This window comes from Alligator mississippiensis, chromosome 1 (genome assembly GCF_030867095.1).
Source record: "Alligator mississippiensis isolate rAllMis1 chromosome 1, rAllMis1, whole genome shotgun sequence".
Classification (NCBI taxonomy): domain Eukaryota; kingdom Metazoa; phylum Chordata; order Crocodylia; family Alligatoridae; genus Alligator; species Alligator mississippiensis.
Genome location: NC_081824.1, coordinates 220,922,626 through 220,942,033, shown reverse-complemented (window position 1 = coordinate 220,942,033; position 19,408 = coordinate 220,922,626). Strand labels below are relative to the sequence as shown.

The 19,408-nt window shown below is 40.0% G+C and overlaps 1 protein-coding gene across 3 annotated transcripts in view; it reads right to left on the bottom strand.

The window, feature by feature from the left end:
* The window catches only part of TASP1 (taspase 1), a 161,668-nt gene that overhangs the window by 7,869 nt on the left and 134,391 nt on the right, over window positions 1-19,408 (bottom strand). For all 3 annotated transcript variants that reach the window (XM_006260835.3, XM_019500826.1, XM_019500828.2), the window contains one exon: window positions 14,946-15,019. In XM_006260835.3, coding sequence (XP_006260897.1) covers window positions 14,946-15,019 — 74 coding nt within the window. The remainder of the gene's footprint in view (window positions 1-14,945; window positions 15,020-19,408) is intronic.

Genomic DNA, 19,408 nt, shown 5'->3' with positions numbered 1-19,408 from the left:
CTTTCACTTGTTCTCAGATATCAGAACCCCATCTTTTTAACAAAGCCCTATGAACAAAGTATTTAAATGTGAACCCTGACTTTAAATGGTCTTTGGCATTTGGTTCCCCTCAAATGGCTAGCAGGCAGTGCTGAGTCTCTAGGTTGTGTGAAAAAACTGGAAATTTTAGTGTAGAGACAACCTTTTTTTCAAGCAAAAATTGCACAGTGACTTCCTCAGTTTAATTCTCCCTGAGTGCAGATTTAAAAATATAAGAATGATATATGCTTTTCCTATCTCATGCATTTAAAAGAGCTTCTCAGTAATCTAAAATGAATGACTAAGAGTTTTGACTTGGTATTTCTCTTAACTAAACATAAAAGATTACTCAGTAAATGTTTCCACTAATTTTCCAATTTGAGTTATAATTAAGTTCATTCCAATGTGTATTTCCTTTAGCAAAGAACATCGGGTAAGTGCCTTTCTCCTGGCAAAGAACTTTATTAAACTCCTTTGACCCAAGCATGCAATGATACAGAAGCTTCCTATCTAATAGTAATTACTGTAATCTGTATGTGTCATTAGCACTACTTTAAACATTAAGGACAGCAATTCCACAAAGTTACACTAGTTGCAGTGTCTAGCATGGTAGATCCCAACCTGTGACTCATGAGCGACATGATGTTCATGAGACCCTCTCTAATGTTGCTCACTGCCACAGGAAATTTTGCTTTCCACAGATATGTGCATCTTCAAATGCTCAATATAAGGTTGTTCAAAGAGTACTGCTTGGTCATTATTGCTGCCCATGGGCCAGTGAAGATTGAGAACCACTGGTTAACATTTAAATGGCAATAAAAGACATTTTTCAGACTGGAAAATAAAAAAGGCTTTGAGAGAGAAAGGGCCTTTGTCTGAGCTCTAAAGTTACAACACTCTTGTCGCATCAGCCAGCAGCCACTATAAATACCATGGCATACAAGATTCTCCCTCCCCACCCATTCAGTTTTTCCTATCCCCTCAGCAGCAGCCTAAATCCAATATATTAGAAAATGGAAAGAGTGGTGCACACACAGTAGTGTACTATTAAAACCAGCTCTAGGATAAGGTTCAGCAACTCATGCCACAACTGCAGAGTTCAAGGAACAGTTTTTAAATTAGCAGTTTAATTTGGAATTGATTCAATAATTACTATTACACTTAAAAACTAAAGTTGTTTTAGCTCATCATGCTAGTAGAAAAGCAAAGATCTATAAAAACCTCATTAAAAAGTATACTTAGAACACTTTAGGACAGTGGTTTTCAACCTGTTCTCATTTGCAGACCCCTAAAAAAATTTGAATGGAGATGCAAGCCCCTCTGAATTGTAAGTGTGGGTATCTTCATACCTTTGACTGATCATAGTCATTTTTTGCAGACCTCTTAGACAGTCTGCGAACCCCCAGGTGTCCATGGACCACAGGTAGAAGACCACTACTCTAGACCATTTTAGAAATATGCTCAGCTTTTTACCCATCTTAAAAAAAAGCAAATTAGTTAAAAAACTTTTATCAATCATGCCTTATTTAAATCAATGTTAATTTTGAAAAGAAAATATGCACTAGAAGCTGCAAAAATATTACTTGCTGTTAGGTTTTTCAACATTTTGGGGAAAAAAATGAAAAGATCCATGACAAACTATAAAATATGCCTTACAAAAATACTGCTCTTGAATCCGTTAAGTCTAAATGATGAAGCAGATTTTGCTTAAAAACTAAAAGTAATATGCTTAACACAACATTTTATCTGTAAAAGAATGAATGCAGTAAAACTAATTCAAATATTTAAAAAAATCTATATTACCTTCCTCCCTCCCTCAAAGAAATGGTCTGTAGTGATAAAGCATATAGAACACAGGGTTGAAGCCAAAGGGCCAGATTCTCAAAGGTATTTAACCATTGTACTTGCATTAATTTCAATGACAGCTAGACATCAATACCTTTAAAAACAGAGCCTAAAATCAATGAAGACTAGTCAGGGTTGGAAAGGACTAATCTGAAATAAGCATTTTCCCCAAAAATACCAGTTTCCCTATCTAACAGTTCCTATTACAAGCCACTACAATTAATGCTTAACACTCCTCACACAACTTTAACTCAATCTCACCATTAACTAGCCTACAAACACTGCAGGATCCCACTCAGTTTATCATTTCTGCATTAGGCTTTTCCAACATGCCTATTTTCATATTAATTTAAGTGAAATAAGATGAGAATATAGCACCCACCTTAGATGGTAGCTAGCTAAAAGCAGAAATGACAGGATCAATTGCAGTGTTTAAAGCAATTCAGTTGGAAACCAAAAACAACAACTTGGGCAAACAGGTTGTTTCCTCTCTACCAGCTATTTCCCTATCCTCCTTCTCCTCCAGGGCATATTTTTAAAACAAGGTAAATAAGCTTGCTGGGGAATAAATGGAAAAGTAAGAGTAGTTACAAGGGCAATAAATTACTAATTTTAATTGAAGCTCTAGTCATAAACCAAATGAAGGAGAACACCTCCAGCTGAGCCAAGAACCGTAAGTTGTCCACCCAGAAATACTGGCTGCCAGTGGATAAATCAGCCCTAATCTGCAGTTTTCATACCAATTTGACTATTTCATATATGAGAGGATTTTTTTTTAATAATCCAAATACAGTTCTACCAGTACAGCCTTCCTAGCAATTGTATGGGTACAAATGTAACTAACACCAGTGTTTTCCAAATCATGGTCTGATAGGCCCTAGTAAATGGTCAACACCTGATCCATTTACCAGACTGCCTCCCCATCCCCTTTCAATAAGTTTGATCATACAGATGCACGGTGGTCCCTGAACAACTGGTGGGCTGACATTGGTTTGTTAATCTAAAAAGTTTGGGAACCACTGACCTATACCAATATCGCTTATTCCCGTAATTGTACAGGAATAAACTACGTTGGTATAACTGTTTCCATACTAAGGAGCGATATCAGTTTGACTATATCATTCTCATTTGGTGAGTATTTATTCACCAAGGCGCCCCCAGGGGTTACAAGAAACAATGGCCACAAGCTAGCAGAGAGCAGATTTAGATTGGACATTAGGAAGAACTTCTTCACAGTTCGAGTGGCCAAGGTCTGGAATGGGCTCCCAAGGGAGGTGGTGCTCTCCCCTACCCTGGGGGTCTTCAAGAGGAGGTTAGATGAGTATCTAGCTGGGGTCATCTAGACCCAGCACTCTTTCCTGCTTATGCAGGGGGTCGGACTCAATGATCTATTGAGGTCCCTTCCGACCCTAACATCTATGAATCTATGAATCTATTCCACAATAAAAATGCTGTAAAAAACCCTGTTTAGACAAGACTTCACAATGGTGATAATGAGTTGTGACTTTTCATTTGAAAGGAAGAAATTGGTCTTCAAGCACTATAGAAAAAAAAGAAAAAGGGGGGGTGGGGAATTTTCTCAAACTACTGATTTTTAATAAAAGATCATCCAGCATGTATACTGCTCCAGATACAGTATTTTGAAGGGCATTACCTTTTTGTCAATGCACATTTCAACACAGAAGCCCAAGGATAACCTAAGTTGGGGCTACCAAAATAGTCTGTCAAAATTTGTCACACGTCTATTTCTTCATTGCCCTCGTACCATGGGAGTTCATGGAAAGCTGTGCATCAGTCACATCAGTGGATGAGAAAGGCAGCAGCCAAGGAGCCTGAGGTCAGACTCCTCAGGACAGAATGCCTGACATTTGAGTTCAGGTCTGTGGCAAACAGTTTCTATTTCTATTACACTTGTAAAAAGATGTTCTGTAAAACTTCAATATTGATGCAACTGACTACTCATGGCTGTTGGAGGATTTCAAGATGTTCTGAACCTAGGAGAAGGTTCAGAGCCTTCAGAGAGATTTGCTGCAGAATCTGGCAATTACATTTGGATAGCTTCCTGACAAAGCAGAGATAATCTTGCATTCTCTTGTCAGAGATCAGGATGTGGAGTATGAAGAGTGAAGTATTAGTTAAAACAGAACATTATTTAGAGCATCAGCTTGTGCACATCTGCTGATATGAAGCCATGGAAGTAAGAGGAAGGAGTAGGGAGGCTGGGATAGGCTGGAATCAGGAGTGGGACGAGAACTGAAGGAAAGGCTTACCACTCCAAGGTCAGAAAAAAATGCACTGAACACAGACACTTACTAGCAGTCTTCTACACTTGTGGCTAACAGGCATGGCTGTGTTGGAGTGAGTTTCATGAGGGCCATGACCTACCCCAGTTATTACATGCTGCGGTCTGGTTATGCAGATCAATTAGCTCCTTGGCATTTGTTCATCACACCTCTTGCTTGCTGCTAAAATCCATAGCTATGAGGTTTTCTGTCAAAATTGGTAGTGTGGACCCTTAGAGAGGAGGGAGGACTTTACATACTCAGGAGAAAGCTGAGCTTTAAGCCACAGACGGAGACAAACTTCTTGAGGGAGCCAGAGTCAATGAATATTAAAGTTATCTGCATGAGCCCACATCCCCTCACTAGTCAGGTATATCAAGCCTAAAAATCAGAAATATTGTCAGAGAAGATTGAAATTGGTTAAGCAGATGTATTATTATTTGGAATTTCTTGTGGGAGGTAAGATCTCACTGACTTGCAGTCTAACATTTCTCCCACAAACTCTAAGTCAGAAACAACTTGGAGGATTAGTGAGGCAAAGTACTTTCAGACTGCTCAACTCAAGTGGCCCATCTGCAGGGGTGATATTCCTGAAATAAGTCAGAGGCAATAAAAGGCTTGGATTTCTTGCCTCCTTCAGTGAGCTGCCACTACTTCCAGGTACTTGGTGAAAACCACAGAAAGAATAAAGACCCTTTACTGGTAGATGTTTCCACCCAGTGTTGTTTTGGGGAGAGGGGGGAGAGCCGCATGACTGATGTATGAAAATAGGTTTTTAAACAGTTCTCAGGATTCAGTAAGGTGATTATAGAAAGCAGAATCACAATTCTGAACTTGTAATGACAAAAGAAGATATTGTGACAAAGATCCAGTATGGGCCACCAATCCCACTTCTTTTTTAGGCTAAAAGATAACATAAATAAAATAACCTGGGCATTTTGGGACTATTCCCAATTGCAGAAGCCCTCCACCCCAGATAAAAATCAGAAGTCATTTGGCAGCATATGTATGGTTTCAGTATCAGGATTGTAAGGGGGGGGAGAGGGGTCAGTGCAGGTTGGTCAGTATGAAGATGAAAGGTACTGAAACTCTAAGCTTGGAAGCAATCTGAAGTTCCTGAAGTTGATGCTCGAGGGTCCAATAGCAAAAGCACCATGGTTCTCCAATTTAAAAGGTTCCATACATGTTGATTTGAAAGTCTGTACCTAATCACTGAGAGAAGCCTTTTCAGGCTTAGAGCCCTTGGGACAAATAAGCCTGAAACAAGCATGCAGCTGGTGGCCTTCTGTTTCAATTTGCCTGGTGGTTGTGACCTAGGCCAGTGGTTCTCAACCTTTTGCACCTTACGTCCCACTTACATAAGGTCAAAAAATCCTGAGTAAGCATACCATGAAGAGGCTCTATTTCATAGGCACCACATGGGAAGAAAAAACAAAGAGATGGTTGGGCCCACTCTGCTCTTTATGTCCTTGGATTGCAAGAAGGAGAAAGGGAGGATTATTTCCCCTGCTCCCCAGATTACTACTGGCCTACATAATCTCATTTTCTAAACGCAAGTGAAGAAAGAAACCACTCTAAAGACTACAAGGTACACCCCAACCACCTCCCAAAGCACTGATGCGACTATCACTTGTACCATATAAAACCATTTAAAAAAATGGTAACTGCAACAGGTTAATGTTATTCAAACACCAGTTAGAGCTACACCCACACTTCTTTCTAATCAATAATATGCAGCTTTGCTCTTGCAAGTCCTTATGCAGCTGCACTGCAATTAATATAGAATGTTTTCATAATCATTAGGAAGCATGAACTGCAGCTACACTTGGTCACAAACAAATTTAAGCACTGAAAGTAAACACAACTTGCCCCTAAATTAGTTAGGTGCTTTTAAAATTTCTTGCCTTTATTTTTTACTTGTGTAGTAGCAGGAATGAGACCCATCAGACCCAGTTGTTCTCAAAGCTCAGTCCTGATCACCCCTTGAACCTTGTGTTTAAACTCACCATACTGCATGCAGGGTAGGTCCCTCATTCCATAAACACCATAAATGATAACAATGACTGAATAACAGTGGCATACAGAGATATTCAAACTAATTAAAACTTGCTAACTTGGATAACCGGGTTTTTATTCAGTTACCAGAGCACACTGAAACAATGAGGGTTAAGAATACACTGTTTAGACTCAGTATTATATAAGGTAAAAAGGACCCTGTAAAAGTTTTTCCTAAAAGAGGATAAAAGGTTTTTTCTCATGTGAAAACATAATAATTTAACACAGACTCTATGACCCCAAAACTCCTGAAAAATCATATGGCATTTTCAGACTGTTCAGATCAGTCACAGTTCTCACTGGTATCCATGCAAAGTTAACTTCCACTTCCAAACAAAACACAGATCAGGTAAAGTCCCATTTGGTTATTCTGCCTAAACTAAGATCAACTAATAAAGCTATGGAAGAAATGAAGCATAGAAAAAAAGATAAAGTAATGTAAAGGCATCAAAATAAAAAAAACAGAACTGCCAAGGGTAAGGACAGAATTTAAATGTATCAAGGAAAAAGAATCCTAGCAAAGGGATAAGACATTACTAGATGGAAACAGTAACTGATAAAAGAGTGTTCAATAAGCATCTGCTCTGTGCTTGGAAATGTATGTGTGCACTCATACCACATGAGGATAGCACCCGCCAGGAGGAAGTCAATCACCAGATACTCAAGACTTTGAAAACTAGAAGATTTAGATAACCTGCACCACTAAAGTTTGAAACAAGTGAGAGACAAGGATTTTTTCGGGTGGTATCTTTTATAGGACCAACTATATAGTTGGGCTAAAGTTAGACAAAGACATCAATGATAAGATACCGATTTGTAGTCCTTGGTTCTTAGTGTTCAGTCAGCTTGCAAATTTTTGTTCCCAAGTTCACTTTTTAAAGTTGTTGGATAGATTGATATTGGTTTTATGGCACACTGTATTTTATCCAACTCCTGATTTTTTTCCACACTGGAAAGGTGAGAATGACCCTCCTCCATTTTGATAGGTCTTGATCTCCCAGTAATCAGCTACTCTTCTGCTAATTGTCTGTCTGCTACTCCTGAGAATGATCTCACCCTCTATCCTCTGCTGTTTTTCATTATGCTGTGCCTGCTTTCTAGGATCAGAGACCTGAGGAAGAATGCCTTGCATTTGAAAGCTTGTCTAACTTTAGCACAACTACATAGTTGGTCCAATAAAAGGCATCACTCAAAGAAATCCTTGCCTCTTGCATAATTTCTGGAGCATCATGGCTACAACATCACCCACATACTAAACAAGTTAGGAAAGAGATCTCTTGACCACCGTTCATTTTCAATAAATCTTGGAAAGCCAGGAAAATTCCAGATGATTTTGAAAATGCTAATACCCAGTATTCTGCCAGTGTTCAAAATGGATGTATAAGATTGCCCAGAAATTGTCTCTAAGCCTGACACCAAGCCATGGCTAAATAATGGGAGACTTGATGCAGTATTTAATTGATAAAAAAATTAAACAACAAAATATAATTAATGCTGGACAACATGGCTTTACTGAAACATGGCTTGTCAAACAAACCTTATTTCATTTTGATGAGAGATTAAAGATTTTCAATATGTTGTACTCAACTTCAAGCATAGTTTTCCATCTCTTACTTAGCCACTCTTACAATACAACAGAATTCCAGCCTTTATGACAGAAGATTATTTTTTGATCAATAGAAGACAGCAGCCAAGGCATTTGTGGTTTTTCTCTGGAAAGCATTTGTGGCCACAGGCTCAAAAGAGGAAGAAAGGGAGAGGGATTAACTCTTCAATGAAGGTCAAAAACATAATTTAAAAGAGTGTACCAAAAGGAGCAGCTGTGTCTGTCAGCCCCATCAAGATTACCAGCTGGAGAATTTACCAGCAATATGAAAACAATGCACACCAGATGTCAAACAATGCAACTGCAAGTAGGAAAACATTTCTGGGCATGGCATTGTGCTGCTAGTCCTCATTACCACAAAGATTTTGCATTTACCATTAGAGACTTCAACAGGACACTGCCAACTAAGAACAAGAAAACTTCTGCACAACCAAGATTCTGAGTCTTATTGTGTAAACAAGACCAGTTATGTAATCGTTTTAAATTTTGCATGTTTAAAGAGTTACTTCAGGAAGACCACAGTATAAAAATGGAGTACTGAATAGGCTTATAAAGTCACAACTGATGCACTCTTGGACATCCATAGATGAGCTTGTTGTAGCTTCACTCACTATAGTTTTAGATTCTTTTTTTTTTATTTTAAAAGAATCTGTTTTCTTAAGTAAATATGAAGAAATCAGTGAAAACACATTTCTTTACAGTTGATTTTATAGGGAAAAATGTGTCATGTGTGCCACAGGATAGGGTACATCAGTGACATCTCTGTCGGCACTCCTTACACTAGCTGCTTTTCCTCCTCCTCCCTTGAGGGGATCCTGGACTCTTCTCCATTTATATACTCATTCCTCAGCCGGGCTCATCTATACCCATAGTTACAGCTATGAAGTTTATACTAGTTTCTAGGGCTGTGCAAAGCTTGGTCGGTGATTCAGTTTGGCGGAGATTTGGCCTGATTCGACAGCCGAATCTCCGAATCTGAATCGAATCAGGAGACCCTTTAATCTCTCCAAATCAAAATTGGTGCCCTCCGAATTGATTTGGAGAGATTTGATGATTCAGCCACAGACAGCTTGAAATGTTTTTTCTACATACCTTAAGGTACCAGGCAGCTCATGAATGCTGAGATGCTGGGGCAGATGGAGAGTCGTACAGGAGCGCGGGGGGGGGGGGGGGGGATCTGCCACAACGCACACAGAGGACCGCCCCCCAGCTTGGCGACTGGTGCCTCCTGGGCCTGAGGAGGCACCTGGGGTGCCCCCATGGCCAATCACTGAGCCGATAGGATGCAAGGGGGCCGCTGCCAAGCACACGAGGGGCACCCCGCATGCTATTGTGGGATGCTCCATCCATCCCACCATTGCAGCATTCACAAGCCGCACCTGATACCTCGAGGTATGTAGAAAAAACATTTAAAAAGCTGTGTCTATGGCCGAATCGCTGATTCTCCAAATCAACAAAGAATCCAGATTTGGATTCGACCAAATCAAATTGGGACAGTGATCCAAATCAACTAATTGAATCACTATCCTCCAATTTTAGCCAAATCCGAATCAAATACGGCCCGTTCGCACACCCCTACTACTTTCTTCTATCACTACATCTGATCACATCATCCCTATGCAAATCTTTCCTTTCTGGTCTCAAACGTCTTCCTCAGTATTGTACAAGTTTCTCCAGTTCAGCACAGGAAATACAAAACCCCCTTATCTTCTCTCCTTAACAGACTCTGCTCTCACTACTGAAGTGGAACTGCTGTCCTCACTACCATCAGCTGGCAGATAGTAGGTTCACCCCCTTTAACTTTCTCCCATAACTTACCATGTAAATTTCTGCTGCTAAGCCTTCTGCGCCTGCCATGCCGTTGGTGTCAGTGACCCTTCTTCTTTCACTAAGTTCTTTCATGAGTTTACTGTTCCATTCTCTAACCAAGTTTCAATTACTTGCCTTCATTTTCAAACATCTATATTGATATATCATATTTCCGTAAATATAAGACAAGGCTTTTCCCCCAATCAGCATAAGGAAAAAAAGCCCCTTGTCTTACATTTACATACAAGGAAACCTCATTAAATACACTGTCTATCATTAAACTGCTACCAAACACAGCATGTTCTCAGTAATAGAAACCAACGATGAAGCTTATTAAATGCAGCCAACACTGAGCATGACTATAAGACATATTGCCCATACCAGACAAACAAACTAATGGGAACCTACTGGAACAATAATTTAGTACTGTCCACGTGAATAACATATATGGTAGTGCGCTGACTCTTTTTCAAGACACAGTGAGCCAATACACTGAATATATGTTGATTTCCTCTTCACTCCCACAACCGAGCTGTGCCCTTTCTTTCCCATATTCAACGATTCTGTTTCTTCACCAGCCTTAAATATCTGGCAAACAGCAACAAACAGAGCCCCAAACAGTTCACCCATAGTCTGTTCCCCCCGCTCTCAGCATGCTGCATATAATTAGTGTGGTCCTACTCTCTATGAGATGGAGCTGGACCAGGCTGCCCTGGGCCTCATCTATATATAAATTTTCGGAGGATCCTAGGACTCATGATTAGAACACCCACTTCTGGTCATGAGTAGGGGGCTAATAAGCCTATTGATCCTTTGTAGCGGGGGTGGTATCTGGAGTACACATACATACCGAGCAGGGCTGAGCTGTGGGGTCACCATGGCTTGAAAAGCTGCTGACTCTGCTGGGGCCCAGCCCAATGAACTACATAGTAAATCATGAGTCTTTTGGCTTTGGACTCCTATCATGTGTAGTTTTACTATATATAAATACTTATCAGGCAGGGTAAGTACCATGACCACTAAGATAGTTTTCCTAGTTGCTGGGGATAATTGCTTTTCTGGCATGGGGTATTGCCCATGGAGGTAACATGTAGATAACCTCCCACTTGCTGCTCAAGTGGGAAGATCTTGGCTTTGTGCCCACATTATGGAAATGGGAGACTCTTTCCTAGCTTGCTCCTGCAGCCTTATGGCTGAGGGCAAGTAAAACTTGGGGGCATCTGAACCCTAAGCCTCCAGGTTTGGACCTGTACATAGGATGCCTGCCACATGATTTAGAAACATTTGAAGCCCCGGGTGGGGGTGCAGGATGTTTGCCAGTAGTAGAGCCACTTACGGTTCTTGACTGATTACCACAGATTTTGCATTGATTTGGTTGATTTGGCTTGGAACAGGCAAAAATAATTTTTGAATGCAAGTTTTACTAAATACAAATAAGTATCAAAGTGCTGCTTAAAAGTGTGTTTATGAAGTACCTTTGCTAAAACTTGCAACAGTTTTAGAAAGAGTGAAATTCTGCATGAACTCAATTACTACAGGCATGTTTACATCTAAGTTAGTGTTTTCAATGTACCCCTCTCTTCCATGTGCTCATGGAGAGTAGGGTCTGACAGTAAGGCGGAGGTAAGGGGCTGAAGGGGGAAGAACTTGGGAGGGGCAGAGGACCAGGGAGCCACCTGATCCCCCAGATTTATTTTCCCTGCTGTAGCAATGGGAAGGGAACAAACTCAAGGAAAACCTCCAATAATTAGATTCTATCCCTGGAAAATTATACATTTTCCATATACAGAATTTAATTATTAGGGTACCATCTTATATTCGAGTAAATATGGTACCTACCGGCATCTACAGGAATGCAGTTGTCTGCCTCTACCTCATCTTCTCTTGCTTTCCCTTTTGTGAACTATAAGTGCTTCCTTCTGGAATACTCTACCAGTCTCTCCATCTCAATTCATGGCTTCTTCCCTCATGAATACTCCTATTGGCAAAAACAGTTTGCCTCCCTCCCCCTTTCTGGGACAGCCTACCAGTAGGGCAGCTACAATGACTGAAGAGAACTAGAAACAATGGACTAAAGCTGCAGCAGAAGAAATTTAAGGTGGAAATGAGGAGGAACTTCCTGGCAACCAGGGTAATCAAACATTGGAGCAGGCTACCTAGAGAAACTGTGGAATCTCCATCCATGGAAGTTTTCAAGTACAGGCTGGGCAGACACTTGGCTCGGGTGTTTTAGTCAGAAATTATTCTGCCCTGAGCATGGGGGCTGGACTAGATAACCTTGTGAGGTCCTTTCCAACCCTACTTTCCTATCATCCTATGATACTATATTCTCCCTATTTCACACCCTATTACATTGATAAAAACAAATAAATCACTAAGCTAAAAGTTAACTGATCTGAATTTAATAGATGTTCTCCAAGGAGCAAACATGCAGGTTTTGTTGTGTCCTCTCCAACCCTGCCAAGTCTCCTGCAACTAATAAGGGCTGTGAATGTACCAAAAAAAAAAAAAAAAAAAATCTGTACTCCTTTAATATACTCATGAAGATAAAAGCAGTACAAGCCAGCTATAGAGAATAACTTTAATATAAAAATAATCTATCAGCATAGCTATTGCTGTAAAGGAAATGAGCTACATGAGGAAAGAAGTCACCTTTATAATGGTAAAAGTATGTCTGTGCTACCAAATAGTGTCACAGAAAGCCGGAAGTTGGAAGGAACCTCAGGAGGTCATCTAGTCCAATCCTGACTCAAGGCATGATCATTCCTGTCTAAGCTATCCCAGACAAATATTTATCTAAACTGCACTTAAAAACGTCCAGTACTAGAGATTCCACAAGTTCTCTAGCTAATCTGTTCCAGTGTTTATTTAATCCCTTAGTTAGAAAGTTCTTCCCAACTCTCCCTTGTTGCAACTTGATCCCGCTATGTCTTGTCCAGTCCCCAAGATATGTAATTTTTTTAATCTCTGTCCAGGATCAAGATCGGATTAACAGCACTATCAAACTCCCAACTAAAGGATTTAATAAAAATCAGAGTAAAGTTAAAAAATGCAGGAACATAAATAAACAGTAGCGCAATGATGAACAGAGCATCAGCCCTGGGTGCTGCCAGAGGGCACACCTTATCTTGTTATCCCATATCCCCCCTCATCCTGCACCTTCTTCACAGTGGCTACAGCAGCAGGCAGAGCAGAGAAGCAGCAGAAGCACTCACAGTAGGAGTAGCAGCAAGAGGTTTGCAACTGTGGTTAGGGGGAGGGAAGGGTGAAGATGTCACCACTTTTTTTCGCTCCGAAACTTCAGTGCTTAAATTGATTCTTAACACGTAGAAGTGACAAATCTTCCCCACCTGCACCCCTTCTTGGCACAAACCTCTGGCTGCTGCTCCTGCCCAGGGTGTAGTACTGTGCAGTTATGTTGTGACAGGGGGCCACCCCAGGGCCGGGTCTCACGTTGGCCCGCCCACCTTTCTAGTCTGCCCCGCCTCGCCTGCAACAACTTGACGTACTTTGATATAATAAAGCAGGAGGCTGCCCATTACATGTCCTGATGCCAGCAAGTGTTATTTACAAGGCAGAGGCCACAGTGTAGGGGAGGTACAGAGCCGTGGATGGCATCCAGCTTCTTATTACTGCTTCAGCTTGAGGTCGGGTCAAACTCAGTCCACTGTTGGGCATCTTGCATGCTATCCCATCTGGGGTCACACTCATACCGCCCCCCTCTCACAGGGGCCTCTTCCACTCTGCTGTCTCTCACCGGGCTCCCACATGCTGCCCCTCCTTGGGCCACACCCAACCTGCCCTGCTCCCTGAGCAGCCAGGTAAGCCATCAGGCTTGCCTACTCTCATTCCCTGACTGGCCAGCACGCAGCCTCTCAGGTCCTCCATGACACTCATCTGGACAGTGACCAGCCAATTCACTGAACACTGGGCTGACTCTGTCCCTAGCTCCTCACCAGGCGACTTCACACGCACACAGGTTTGTTATGAGGGTTGGCACCCTCTTCAGGCTGTCTCTTCAGCCCTAATTAACACACCCTCTGTACTGCTCTTCAGGCCATCATTTCAGCCCTACTCAGCACCTGTACTGCGCAGGCCTTCAGGCCACCACTGCACACCCTACTCCATGCGGGCCACCTGATCCATTGCCTGTTCTCTGGGGCTAAACTACTGACCCCTCTCTGGGGCCTCTCGGGTCATACATTTCCCCTCATGGGGCTCAGGTGCCTCTGTAGGTGGGCCTGGCCCCCAACACTCATAATTACCCACTGAGGAGTAGGGGCTAGAGGTACAAGGCGCTCCTACCTGCCTTTCACCAGGGAGGTAACTGGCCTGGCATTTCTGGGGGACTGTTCTGCCACAAACAGCCCCACCAGGCCACCCTTCCCTGGCAGGGTACAGTTTCAAGTCATACTCAGGACCAGAAGCCTCCTGCCATTCCCATAACTCCTGCCCTTACCTCCAAAATGTCCCAAGCAGCTGCTCAGCTGGATGTTGCCTCCTCAGCTGCTAGCAGCAAACTGCTGCACCAGCCCTGTGGGCTTGAACCTAAAATGGCCACTTCATCAGGGCTGGCCTGCACCTGCAGGCTGTCTGCTCCCAGCCCTTAAAGTGGCAGGCACCAAAGGTGTACTGCCACATATGGCTCTGCAAATAAAGTATCATTGAGGTAAAATACTAACTAGGCTATCTTGAAATCAAGAAATAAGGACCTAAATATTATAGATACATTTTAAACAATATATTAACATAGAAGAGGTTAGCAAAGAGAAGCACAGGCAACCCCCACTTAACACTGTTTCACTTAGTGCTATTTCACTATAACGCTCATTTTAAATTGATTCCTGATTTCACTTAGCGCTTAGTGAATTTCATAATGCTCATGGTCACCATCTTGGATCGTCAACTACTTTCAGTTTCATTTAACACTCATTTCACTTAACACTCAGTTTTTCAAGAACCAATTCAGAGTGCTAAGCAGGGGATGCCTGCATTAGCAAAATTAGGGAAGAAGGCAAACCGCCAGCCAGCTTACTTGAACATTAAATGCAAACAAAATGCTAAAATATGCATTGTTCCATAACAAGTGCACAACTTCGTTTCACATCAATACATAAGTGCAATTTTTCCTAGCAGGTTTTGACAAGTCTGACCCTAAGAATTGTTACTGGAAAAGTTAATTACAAGCCTGGACAATGAATTAAAAGTGATCCTTAGCTTTATAAAAAAAAACTATTTCAACTGTGAGTTTTCACCCATTATACATTCAAATTAACTTTTAAAATGACTTGAAATTTATTAGGTTTTCCAGCTTAGTCTTTATGGCTTACCTTGGCTTTGCCATCTTGCGCTGACATATACCCTACACACATGCTTTCTGTTGTATGACTCCATAGGAACTCCACTATAAGAAAAAAAATTAACGTCATGCACAAATATATTCATTTTCAATGTAAAAAAGCCCTACCTTTTGTCTTTTACAAAATCAGAATATGAAGGAACAAGTTTCACTTTATGTTTAAATTTTGAAAACGAATCAAATTTTTACGAAACCTACATCTTTACAGAAAATATTTAATTTCAATAGAAGCAGCTGTTCAACTAAAACTTCCCTGCAATACCTGCAATAAACACCAAAAAGGAAAATGTCTTTAATTATATGAAACATCCCAGGTTCAAGAAAGGAAAATAGCATACACAGGAAAAAGTAGTGATGAAAAACAATAATGAAAAAAAAGATTTTCATTCTGTAGTTGAGTAAAGGTTTATTAGTAAAATAGGTATACATACTGTTTACAAATATTATTAAATTTGGTAATGTCTCCTACAAGTCAAAATTCAGACAAAAAAGAATTCAGACAGATATTATTCTATGCAATCTTTAATCCCTCACAAATTAAACGTTATAAATTATCAAAAGCCATTTTTCTTGATATTGGATTTTTTTCTTTTTATACTGCCACTGCCTTTTTCTTTTTATGAATAATTTGAGGAAGAAAAATACCAAAATATTTATGTTGTTCAGAACTCTGCACTTCAAAAACTCTGAAGCGTCTAACCATAGCACTATACTGGAACCTTTTCCTTTACAAATGCTTACTGCTGTGAAAAAAAGTCTCTAGAATGGCACAGTTAACCAAAGTAAGAATGATCAACCTTTACTGAGGGATTCTATCTATACTGCTTACATCAACCTATCATATGCCGTATTTACTCAAATATTAAATGATCCTGATTATAAGATAACCCCCAATAATTTGATTCTATATATGGAAAAGTTAAAAATTTGTTATAATTTTCCAGGTAGATAATCTAATTCAGATTCATAGATTTTAGGACTCATCAGGTCCAGGCCCCTGTCCAACGGTAGGAAGTCAGTTGGGGTCAGTTCACCCCAGCAAGATTAGCATTCAAGAGTTTCTTAAAGGTATCCAGAGTAGGTGCTTGCACCACTTCTGGAGGGGGTCTATTCCAGACTCTGGAGACTTGGACAGTAAAGTTTTTCCAAAATGGTCTTCCAGTAGTTTATGACCATTAGACCTTGTCTTCCCTTGGTGTGCCCTGGTGAACAGATGTTCTCCCAGTTCCTGATGCACACCCCTTATATACTTATATAATTATTAGAGGTTTGCCTTGAATTCATTTCCCTCCCACTGCTACAGCAGGGAAAATAAGTCGGGGGGGGGGGGGTCAGATGGCCCCCTTGTCCTCTGTCCCTCCAACTTCATCTCCTGCAGCCCCTTTCTCCCCCTCTCTTTACTGTCTGCTCTCCCTCAGCACATGGAAGTGAGTGGAAAACTTGAAAACACTGTCTTTTAAATAAACACGCCTACAGTAATTTGCAAATAGTCAAATTATTAGAGGAACCTATACACTTATAGACAGGATGGATGCATTTTGCCATTTTTGAAACTGCTGCAAGCTTTAACACAGGTACTTCATAAGCACACTTTTAAAGCAGCACATTTGCACCTACTTATATACAGTATAAACTACGCGTAATAGTAGTCAATACTGAGCACATGCTGCATCTGGTAGGAATTTAATGACAGACAATATATTTAATGCAGTTTCATTGTATGGGAGTATAAGACAAGGAGCATTCCCCCCCATGTTGATGAAAGGGGACCTCATCTTATATTTCAGTAAATATGGTAAACATAGGAGTAACATGTCAGAAGACAGCTATTTTTCTGTCTCAAAAATACATCTTCCTTTCCTAGGAAGAAAATAGCTGAGGAATTTGCCTTTCTAAGACTATGCAATAATGATTTACAGGATCCCATCTATTAGCAACAACTGCAGCAAAAATGGTGGTAGATTAAAGCTAAATTTATCCCAATGCAGAAAAGGCTGCTATTTCATATTTAATTCAAAGTTAAAGTTTAAAGAACTCATTTAAGACAAAGAGCACTGGCTTTAATTCAGCAAGCAGATGGAAGGATCTCAAGAGTTGTATAAGGTAAGGGCTTTATCCTATAAACATATACATGTGAAATTAATGGAACTATTCAAAGTAATCACGTTAAGCACTTGCTGATAGATTTGTAGGGTCATAGCCTAAAATGGATCTACCATCTGTGTTGATTTACAGCAAACCATGTTATTTAAATTATCCTGTTCAAACGTATCATTCAAAATTATCCCAAGACCTGAACCTCCACTGATGGGACTTTGAATAAAATTACGTAATAGGAAAATACATTCAGCAGAACCTTTATTTTGACATGAGAAGTTCAGAGAGGTGGTTATCCAAGTTAGCATTAAGTTAGGCAGAAGGCAAGGCAGTGTGGCATCTCAGAGACTAACTCATTCAGAGAGTTATGAGGTTTTGCAGGATATAGCTGACTTCATCAGATGTTATGCACGGGTTTGCAGAGTTTAGCTAAATTCATACCACCAAAGGACTTTTACAATTCAGAGCCCCAATGACTTTTATTGTAAATGACTTTTACAATATTTTTCAGGACAAAATATAAACTAAAAATTGCTCATTAGCTGTTTAGAAAGCAATCAAACTACTTCCAGCAAATTGATGTGCTTACAAAAACAAGCACTGATGCCAGGTAATAGTACAAGGCAAAGACTTTACAGGACTTTCAGTTAATTAGCTTTGTTAAAGCTCTTGTGACAAGGCCAAATTATATTTATTCTGAAGAGTATTTGCTGGGCAGAGGCTAAAAAAAAAAAAGATAACAGGCTCAAATAAATATCTTCACTATTAATTCTTACTTGCTCCAAAAGGAGCTGGAGACATAAATATCCATAAATTGCCTCAAGACATATCACAAAGTTGTTATACAAGTAAATGGCAAATAATACCATTGAATATTGGGAAGTGATAGTACCATGATGCTAAAAAAGGAACACATACATCATTAATGTTTCATATTGTTCTGACATAAGACATTAATCTTCCTACCAAATGTGGTACGTGAAAGATTAGCTTAATTCACTCACAAGCAATTACATTTTATTTTGTTTCATCACATTTACATTTTAGTTTCATTAACTCCTTCATGCAGACCAAGTTGATTTTCTAGTATACTCTTCACTGCATGTTCATAAAGCCAAGTTCCCACAAGCTTATATAACGCACTGTTGAAAAACTGAAGGCAAATTTACAGAATCTTGTATACGTTCAACAATACCTAACCTCGAGACAGGAATCACCATATTATATTAAACTACATAGATTTTTTAATGGTTGAATACAACCCCTGATTAACCCAAAGATGTTGGGTACCTGCTGTGACCAGTGATAACAGAGAGAAATGATTAACATCTTAGAAAATATGAAGCCATAAAGTTAGATCATAAATATATTAACATCTTAAAAATCAAGAAAAATACCTCCAGTTCGCTGTGTTACCATTTTTTAAATGTTGCAATATGAACTATACAGAAACTATTGTATACCAGACATCAGAGGGAGACACCTTTAGACAGATGAAAGATTTCACTTGACAATATCCTTTGCAGTTCTACTTTATCAAATACACGATGACTGTGGAGAGGCGCAATGGCCTGAACTCAAGGAACAGCACTTGCATGCATGCTTCAAATTAAACACATGCTTACATGCTTTACTGAATTAAGGCTTTACAGGAGGGGAAGGAGGTTATGTAAAGTAATACAAACCTTCAGTGTTGGAAGTATAAAAATTGCTTCATTTGGACAATCCATCGCTGAAAGGTTATCATCATGGTTTTATCCTGTGCTAAGGTGTCTCTTTAGGTCCAATTTTGAAACCCTTACTTTGAACATATTTTCACTACACAAGTAACCCTACTTACCTCAATATAAGTACATACAGAGTGAAGTGCTTCTCCCTACAAGTACCAGAATCTGGACTTCAAAAAAAACAAAAACAAAAAAAGGGGACTCGCTTTCTTTGTTTTGTTTGGTTGGGTTTTCTTAAATCAGAGCTAATGTACCCAATGCACATTAGCCTGTTTTAGTAATTTATGTACATTTGCTTAAAAGCACACCATGCCATAACGTTTTACTGTTAACTAATATTTTAATAAAAACATTAGGCAGTTTGTATTTCCAAAATGAAAACAGTTAAAGCAGTACAAAAGAAAGGATTTTAGGTCTTAGAGCTACCTAAATTCTGATGTTCATTTTAAAAACACATTTTCCACCTAGCATTTTTAATTCTATGAACACTGAAATGCCTTGTTGTAAGCTTTTAAAAATGGGGGACGCTACGTAATGGAAATAAATGATACTGCTGGGTGCTGCTAGGATTTGCCTTCTTTGAAGTGCATGTGTTTACTAACACTTGCCA